The sequence below is a fragment of the Mugil cephalus genome, chromosome 23, assembly GCF_022458985.1.
Source record: "Mugil cephalus isolate CIBA_MC_2020 chromosome 23, CIBA_Mcephalus_1.1, whole genome shotgun sequence".
NCBI lineage: Eukaryota > Metazoa > Chordata > Actinopteri > Mugiliformes > Mugilidae > Mugil > Mugil cephalus.
The window spans coordinates 5,461,659-5,471,647 of NC_061792.1; the positions used below are offsets into that span (position 1 = coordinate 5,461,659).

At 38.0% G+C, this 9,989-nt stretch overlaps 1 protein-coding gene across 1 annotated transcript; it reads right to left on the bottom strand.

Moving 5' to 3' along the window:
- Positions 1–2,218: 2,218 nt before the first annotated feature.
- On the bottom strand, positions 2,219–5,405 carry LOC125000564 (OX-2 membrane glycoprotein-like). The gene is made up of 6 exons (XM_047576080.1): positions 5,323–5,405; positions 4,930–5,019; positions 4,541–4,792; positions 4,056–4,379; positions 3,442–3,535; positions 2,219–3,170 (listed from the first exon to the last, which is right to left on the bottom strand). Exons 1-6 carry the CDS (start codon positions 5,357–5,359, stop codon positions 3,125–3,127), a joined length of 843 nt encoding a protein of 280 aa, XP_047432036.1. The 5' UTR covers positions 5,360–5,405; the 3' UTR covers positions 2,219–3,124.
- Between the last annotated feature and the right edge of the window lie 4,584 nt (positions 5,406–9,989).

Here is a 9,989-nt window from a genome sequence, read left to right on the forward strand (position 1 = left end):
ATATGTGCAGCAGCTATTTTATTTAATTTCATTTTGGAAGCAGCAATTTCTGAGTTTGACAACGCAGAGCTCATTTTTCCCAAGTAGTCATGAAAGCAGCATCAGCTGCAGCTGGATCTCAAACAAGCTTTCCAAGACCCACCCCCACCCTACTTCTGATTGGCTAGTGATGTTAGTTTAGAGAGGGGGAAATTCCCGTGGTGTCTCTCTCGTTCAATAAAACAATTCATTTAAATATAAAGTATAAGCTGATTTATTAAGAGTTCAATTTATTAAAAAAAAAAAAAAAAAAAAAAAGTTATTAGTATTTTTAAAGTTTAATTTATTCAAAATAGACACAATAATAATAATAAAAAAGTCTGCCCTTCAAGTCTGGCGGACTGCAGTGTGTAGAGGTTAAAATGGAGAAAATAACTTCTTCTTTTTTTAAGTTTCCTGGTTTGCTTAACCTCATTACGTAATCATCAGTTGTGATTAACTGTGCTGATTCCACTTCTGCTATTCATGCTACCAAACATGAATCATCATAAAAGACATGTGTTAGACCGCCAATCCTAAATATTTGGTTGGTGTCACGCAGACACAGGGAGAAACATGCAAGCTCCACCCACTAAAAATACGTACAGTACATTATTTTATTATGGAATACTTCAGATACTAGGATTATTGTATTATGGATGTGAATGACACTATAGGAAATAATCAAGCAGTGGAGATGGTAAAGTCAGAACAGTAATGGGTTTTATTGTGTGTATTAACATGGGGTCAATTGCACAGTAAAATCTGGGGAGTATGGCATCTAATAAAACTGTATTGATGTACTTTTTCTCCCCCGCACAGGACGGGGTGGTTCAGGCAAATTGAAACTGGATGTCGAAGATAAACAAACTCAGCCTCTGAGTGGATATGTCCGGATTGAATTTAATTATATACAGGGAACAATGGGATGGATGCATGACTAATTTGATATTCCAGGTCCACATTTCATTTGAAACCAACTGACTCGTATGACATTTCCCCATTTCTCAACATTAAGTTAAGATAAACTCAGTACAGTGTTGACAACATCTCCAGTAAGTGGTCAAAGAAAAACCCTCTTAGAAGCAGAAGTACAACTGTGTTTCTATGGTCATTCTTTTTTTACAGTGTGATTTTAGTCATGGCACGTTGCTCAAGAGAAGTTAACCGATGTCCAAAAGTGCTCCCATCCATCAAATACTTCGGCGTGTCAAAATCTTCACTGTGGAACTGTGAAAAAAAACCCAAAAACATTTTATTAGAAAATGTCTGCTGTTTCTGTCCACAAGTCTGTTCCTGCACTCCTACTCAGCACTGGCATTTGTGTGAGTGTGTGTGTGTGTGCACAACAAGTGTGTGTGTGTGTGGAAGTTCTTGGCAAGGCAAGCCCTGTTGATTACTGTGACGATTCATGTTTGTTCAGAATTAATAGCGGAAACCGATTCCTCACATTTGACCTCAACTGATGACTCATGTTAGTAATGACAGATCAAGAAAACCAGGAAAGATTAAGAAAGGGCCTCTTGTAATAATAAAACACTTTCATTGTCAGATAAAATATCAAATGGAAGGCAAACTCTTGCGAGAACAGCTACTCTGAAAAATAAACGAATCATTACACAGGCTGATGGAGTGCATTATATAATACATGCTATGCACTAGCGCTGCCTGATTTCTTTTTCTGAACCTGGTTTGGTTAGCATGTTGCTGTGGGATTAGTCCCAAGAGGAGAATGGCTGGGATCTCCCTATGTTCCCCGGCTCCTATGTTCCACGCTTTGTATGTGACCAGGGAACACTGTTGATATAAACGCTCCTGTTTGTGTCCACAACATTTGACATTCAATATGATGGGATAAGCAAAGAAAAACAGATGGAGTCATAGGAAAGCTGTAGATAGAAATGTGGACGAGTACTGACGTTTATGGCAACATTGTTGCATTTGGTTATCAAGTCTATGTTAGAGTGAGCTGTAAATGACCCCATGGCTTCTTCACATAAGAGTTAACAATAACTTCCACATAAACTCCATCTCATCTGTTCTGTCAGATTCGATCACACTAGAGTTTATTCGATGAGGAGTAAATATGATATGATAGTATTGTTTCATTAGAAGATTTGAGAAGAGGTGACGAAGGGGCTTTTAGTTATACTCTGGTCATATCCTCCCAAAAACAAGATGCAGTACAGGAGATGAACAGTAACATTGTACACAATAAATATTTTATTAGACAGACAATCCTAAATATTCGGTTGAAATTCACATTGTGCAAATAATAAATTAAAATTCAAATAAGTTAAAACACAAGTTAATAATACATACATATGTTTGTCTATTGTAGCCTGAATGTTTCCTATGAGTGCATTGTGTCTGTCTGTTTAAGCAATAAATAACATATAATGATAAGAAGAAGAGTATTGATGAAAATAAAAAGTGCTGACCACAAGAAAAGTGCAACAGTGCAAAATTGCCAACACACCAAACAACACGCATCAAAAACATACAGTTACTATGCATGATTTCAAATAAAGTTCACTTATTTGAGGTATATATCTGTGAGATTTGCAGGTAGGAACACTGAAACTGAAATATATTTTCATTATATTAATATATTTTCGTTATATAAATATATTTTCATTGGACCTCTGTGGATTTTTCAGATTCATATACATTCAACACAATGTCCACTAAATGGCTCTACAGACTAACCTTGGACATCAGTGGCCGACAAAGGGCATTTCCTGAACTTAATTTTTCGCCACACCTACCCTGGTAATGCTGGCCCCTTGCCCATCTGGGTTGAAGGAAAACCTTTGCTATTGCACTATTCACTATTATGTTGCAGTCAGTGTAACACAGAATGAGTGTTACACTGTAACTGCTAGTTCTCTAAGTTTTTACATTCAGAAAAGCATAAACAAGCATTTTGCCTGAAGCTCTAGAGACTTAAAGTGCCAAGTATGCTGGAACAAAACACTACTCTACTGCGTTGTATTTTTTAAATACAACATGTGAATAATGCATCCTTTATGGTGGCTTTTAACTTAAGCTTAATGAACCGGTGAGGCGCAATGAATGCATTTATGTCATGTCTTCATGCCTGAATTTAAACAGTCATGAGTTCAGATGTATTCTCTCTTTTCCTTCGCAACCTGCCAAAAAAAAAAAGACAAAAAAAGGAGAGGTCATTATAATGGAGGCAGAACATTGTAAAGTACAGGTAAATACATTCCAGTATAAGAATGTATATAACAGTTTAGATTGAGATTTGTCACATAGGTGGTATTTCAGCTGTCTGATGAGTTTGGAGCATATGACCTACATCTCTCAGTTACTCAAAACGACAGCTGAGTAACATAATCGTCAGGAAACTGAGATTTAATGCAGGATGTTACATTAGAATGCAAGTGTAAGGAGACTGACCTTTTGCATTTAAAGAGCACTCCAATGGCAACACATAAAATGAAGACAATTGAAATAATGACCACAGCAGTTCCCGACTTAGACGGTCCTTGCCCTAGAGGAAGAGGGGAGAAAAAAAAAATACACAATGGTTTATCTGTACTGGAATGAGATATAGAAGATTTCCCCAGAAGAGGAACGGGGGCAGGGTTTCACAATAGCATTCTCATTTTAAACATGCTAAGAGCTCACTTCCCTGATGGTTAGCGAACCTTGCCAGAGAGATACTGACAATGAAGTCACTGTACTGTGACGTGGGATTTCCTCAAACATGAAACTAAGCTCAAAGTGAAACTGCATGCAATGAGTCACCACTCAGCTGTGTTATTACGTAGCTGTATTCATGTAAAGGGTGTCATCAGCATGTGACGGTGCCCTTCCAGTTAAGCTAATGAGTGATTAGTCAACATGCACACTGCTGTGTATTTATCTCAAACAAAGGAGTAACTGGGAATTAAAGGCGGGATGGAAGATCCCCTGACAAACCATGACATTTTAACTTGGAATTCCACTTCCTGTTTACTCATTGTATTGGAATGTTCTTGAAAACTCAACTTCCTTGAACGCATACATACCCTCATCCTCAGGACCATGCCTCTGGAAAGGTACTGTCTCCCTCCTTTGTGATTCCATCCCACTGTTCAGCAGGCAGTCCACTTGTCCCTTCCAGCCGGCAGGTACCCTCAGTGAGACGCTGCCGGAGCTGGTGAATGTGCCGTCGCTGTTTCTTTCTTTAGCTACCGGCGCTTCCTGTTGGTCGGTGACACCAGGACCACCAGTAACGTTCCACTGGATGGTCGGAGCTGGTTTTCCCGTGGCCTCGCAGTTGAACTTAACCATCTGGTAGTTGTTCTCAAGTTCAACAGGGTCCGTGTGGCTTGTGTTGACTTTAGATATTCCTTCAGGGAGAAGTGAAATAGTCCCTTTTGAGCACTGCAGCCTTTAACATTTCTGATGCATGTTTTTTTTCCAAATCAAAGTTCCAAAACTACAGGCATTAAAGATAATTGTAAGTTTTTCCTCATATTTATAACATTAATTTCCTTTTTTTTTTTTTTACCTTTTACTGTGAGACATGTCTGCTTTCTTTTGGAGCCATCGGGATACACGTTAAATGAACAAATGTAGCAGCTCTCGTCTTCCCACTTCACGTTGTTAAGGGTGATGGACGTCGAGCTGAGAGAAGCCTCTGTGAAGTTGACCTTTTCACGGAACGGCTCATTGACCCTTTGTCCAAACCGTTTGCTGTACGTGGCAATGTTCTCCACGGACTCATCGTGGAAAAGGCGCTGCCAGGTCACCTGGAGAACACCTGTCGGGAGGTCAAACAGTAATCCTCAAAAAAACAGTCCAGGATTCAGTGTGAGAAAACTCTTACAACTGATCCGATATATGAATCATTCTGGCTTTAGATAATTGACATTAAGATATAGTGTAATAATTCCACACCTGTCGGATTAGCTAGGGAGCAGCTGTAATGTGCATTTCCACCGTATACAGCTGTGGCGTTTCCACCTCCGATGATTTGGGAGGCTACACCTGAAATAGAAGAACAGCTGTTAGCTGCTGACTTAAAGCAAATATTTAGACACAAAATAAGAGAAGGCTACAAATCGATGATCAGTTAATACACTGCTACAAAAATACAAAGTACAGAAGACATTTTTGAATTGTCTGTAAAACATTAACATCATTCTAAGCCCTTTAAACTGAGACCATTTTAAACACTGCGGCACATTAATGTAGCATCTCAATTAAATTAGCATCTAATATGATAAAACTAATAAAAAAGAAACAGATGGATTCATAGGAAAGTAGTACATATAGATGAGGAGCTCTTACCTTTGAGAAGGCAGACAGTTATCAGGAGCAGCAGCATGTTCTTCCTCTGCTGTAGAGATGGTGCTTTCTGTTTTGACTTCTGACGCTCTTTAAATAGGGCCAGAAATGAAACTCAATAATAGGGGAAGGGAGGGGGGGATGTTGTGTGTGTGTGTGTGTGTGTGTGTGGGGGGGGGGTTACACAGCATTTTTTTTTTTGTTTTTGTTTTTTCAAGCTCTGCATAATTAATCATTTTGGTTCTTTCAAGGAAAACTCTCCTTCTGCAAGATTCCTGTTGATTGAACATATGCTGTAGTAAAAAATACATATGGTACAATATTTTATTACGGAACATTTCCGATACGAGGATTATTCTTTTATTATAGATGTGAATGACACTAGGAGATGACCAAGTGGTGGAAAGAGCAAAGTCAGCACAATAAAGGGTTTTATTGGATGTATAAACACAGGTAAAGGTGGTTCAGGCAAATTGAAACTGGACGTCGAAGATGAACAAGCTCAGGCTTTGAGAGAAGAGCGGTCAACGAACATGTCCGGGTAGGTGCAGTGTGCAAGTTTCAAGGGCTTCATGGCGACTGGAGAGCAGTGGGTACTTGGGGAGAGGAAGTATGGATGGCGGACGCCATGAACTGAAACACATTAGAGATGCTCTCGTTGAAACCGCTGCCTTTTTGGACTTTCTTGCTATGTGTTTTCTGATTCTTGGTCACACCCTTAAACTGTAAATGCCCCCTCGGCGGGGGGACTTAAAGTATACACAGGGAATAATGGGACTATGACTAGTTTGATATTCCAGGTAAGGTACACATTTCATCTGAAACCCACTAACTGTATTTCCCCATTTCTCAACATTAAGGTAAAGACGCGCTTAGTACAGTGTTGACAACATCTCCAGTAATCACAAGTGGTCAAAAAAAAAAACCCTCTCAGAAGCAGAAGTACAACTGTGTTTTGACGTTTTAACACCTCTAATTCTTACCAGAGTGTGAGTGTGATTTCAGTCAGGACATTGCTCTTGATGAGTTAACTGAGGTCCAACAGTGCTGCCATTTATCAAACAGTTTTGCGTGTCAGAATCTTCAGTGTGGAACAATGTCACAAGCAAAAAAAAAAAAAAAAAAAAACATGGTTTGTTAGCGTGTTACTGTGGGATTAGAAAATGTCAATGTCTGTCCTACTCAGCACTGGCTCACACGTTTGTGTGAGTGTGTGTGTGCACGTTTTTGGCAAGCCAAGCTCTGTTTCACTTCAAAAAAAAAAATGTTGATGATTCATGCTTGCCAGAATTAAAGAATTGATTCCTCATATTTGATCTCAACTGATGACTCATGTCAGTAATGACAGATTAAGAAAACCAGGAAAGATTAAAAAAAAAGAAGAAGAACAAGATATTCCTGTAAGCTTGACCAGTGGCAAATTTTTTTCTTTCTTTCTTTTTTTATAGTTATTTTCTCCATTTTAACGTCCATCAAATAAAAATAAGTAAATAAATAAGTAAAAATAAAACCACGAGGTGTACGGACAGGATCATGCGCTAATAGAGGCGTATAATAATAAACAACAACCATTCACATGATCGATTAAAACTTTTATGCAATCTTGTTTACCAAACTGCAATAGTAAGGGCAGGGAAGTTCTCTCTTAGATGTGTCATGTGCTCGGAAAGAACCTAGCTGATCTGTGGAAGGGCCACTCCTCTTGTAATAATAAAGTATTTTCATTGTCAGATAAAATATCAAATGGAAGGCAAACTCTTGAGAGAACAGCTACTCTGACAAATGAGAGAACCATTACACAGGCTGATGGAGTGCATTATATAATACGTGCTATGCACTAGCGCTGCCGATTCCTGTTAATGATTATAGATTGTGTGAGATTACTGTCTTTTAAAAACTAAAATACATTTTAAGGGAAGCACCTTGTTTTTCTTTTTACCTGACACCTGACACCTGTAATTTTAAAAGTGGTACAACCACAAACTGAGTTAATTATATCACTGTAAGTCCCTAGCTTTAATGAACACACCCTACCAACTGCAAACCAGTTTTTGTTTGTTTGTTTTAACATTTTGCAATCTCAACAAATAAAATGGAAACTGACAAAAGACGGCATTTTTAAAGCTTTGACTTCCACACTAAGAAATACATACATGCATATATTAACAGTGTACACTGCAAACTGAGCATGATCACATATCATTATTAAAATATTCACACGATTGTACAGATTCACAGTTGTATGACGTTGGCTGATGTTGGCTGTATATTTTCAAGCTCTGGTCATCTGTTCAAAAGTGCTATATCTCAAAAAGTAGGTATTTAGATATTAGATATTTGAATATATAATGAGCAAACTTGTGTATCTAACAAATTGAATGACTAGCAATGTTTAGAAAACAGGTATGAAATGAGAAATTAAGTGTTGTATTGTCTACTACAGCGACTACAAAAAAGATCAACCATGTGCACAGTAAAATCAGCATATCCAAATTAACACTGTAAGAGTTGATTTTAACACTTTTAAAGTGTCTATATGGGTCCACACCTCAGAGTGTTAATTTAACACTTTTTCAAGTGTTGGTACCTTTACACTAAGTTAGTGTAAATTTGAGTCTTCTTGTAGTTTAATTTAACACTGCCTAACACCAACCAGTGTTAGTTTTTTTTAACACTTTTATGTAGTGTTAGCAATTAACTCTCTCAGAGGACTATTTCTTAACTACACAAGTGTTACCCCCATAACACTTAAAAGGTGTCAATATAATTCTTATATAATCCTACAAAAAATACTTGAAACATAAGCTTTATTAAAATAAAAAGGTAGTCATGTTTGGCAGTTCAAAAACATTTATTTTCAAACTTGCACCACAAATGTTAGAACATGCAATAGTAAGGCACAGTGTAGCGTTAGCACCACTTTAGCACGCTAGCTAGCAACTCCGAACCATTAGCACCATCTTATCACGTTTTATGAAAACATTTAACACGTTAACACGTCAACCTGATCCTGATCCTGATCCTGTATTTAACACAGGATCAGGATCAGGATCAGGTTTTGACAACAACTATTTATCGACTGAGAGTTAATTATAATGGATAAACTCTACTAGTGTATGTCTAGTTTAACACCAAGAATTCAACTCTTCTCAGTTTGCTGTGTGGTTAAAATGCCAGTTAAAGGGTTAATATTGTGTCTCCTACCATTTAACATACACATTACCCTACAGTTGCCTTTTGCGTGCATGGTTGAATGAAGTTCAAAGTGCAGACTTCCTCACAGTCAAGTGCACACTTACGCAGAAGCTGAATTTGGTCGTGTAAGGAAGACAGCTGACATGCATTCCCAGAAATGTCCCTAAATTGTGCTGAGAAAAAACTGTTCGACCCCCTCACATCTGTCATCACTGCAACTTTGTATACTTAACCTCCAAATACAGGAAATGTAAATAAATTGCACGTAACGTACTGTTAACGCTGACCGAGGCGCACGCTATTTACTGAGCAGCTGGGGTTTTTAGACCAAATGTTGAGGAGCCAGTACTTCCTCTGCAAGTAAAAGTGAATGTCAAAGATAGCAGGGGAATGCCAGATGGAGAAAAACAATAACAAAGGATTTACCTAGGTGTTTCTAGGAGGTATCTTGACAACATAGACAACACACCTGATTGATCTGAAATTAACTGCAGCTGAGGTTTGATTTGCACAAGTCACAAATTTGTGAGTTCGAAATAACAGATAGAGGAATTGAGATATGCACATATGACAGAAAGATAAAGAGCGGCAATAATAACCTTCGTGTATTACAACATAGGGTCAAAAAGGTCGATATTTTAGAGAAGTGGGGGGATATCTGCCTCTAGTTCTTCTGCAGCATAGAGACAAGGTGGGCCGAAAGCAGGAGGCACAGTTCACAATTTTGACCTCGAACTAAAAGGAAATAAACAGGAGGCACACATCCTGCAACGTGACAAACGAACTTCCATCCTCAGCAAATCTGGCAGCGCTGAGGAAAATATCGATGTGTGATATTTGGTCCTCACAGCGACAAACCAACATCTCACGCAACCTCTAATATATGCATTCTCCTCAGGCATGACAAACAGGAAGGAAAATTTTATTCCGCTTAAGTGTTTTGCTTTGAAACAAAGCATTATCAGGTTTCAGTGACATACAGTAAGAAACAGCCAGGTGATTTACTGCCTTAAGGAGGGGAATCCTTGACACCTTCATTTCTGCGTTTATACCTGCAAGCTTATAGGAAGTGTTATCAAAATGATACTGAAGCTTGTTTGACAACCTTAATTATATCGTTTACAGTGTCGTAATAACAGGCCTCCTTACCTTTTACTATCACTTCAGGACGCTGGAAGATATTTACTGTAAATCAATGAGGATTATGAATAAAAAAACAAACAAACATACGTTTCAGTTAAATACTTACTCTGAGAGAAGAAAGTGATTCTTGTACATGACAGTAGGTGGCGCTGTTGACTTGATGTAATGCACAAGACACATGAAAATTAAAGAATGAGGGCAACAACGGATTTGTTGAATTTCTCATTATACACCATCATCTATAAAGTAGTCTTTACTAGATAACTAAAAAAAATAAAAATAATTGTGGATAATATATAATTGAGGCTGACATTAAAAGAATACAAAGCTCA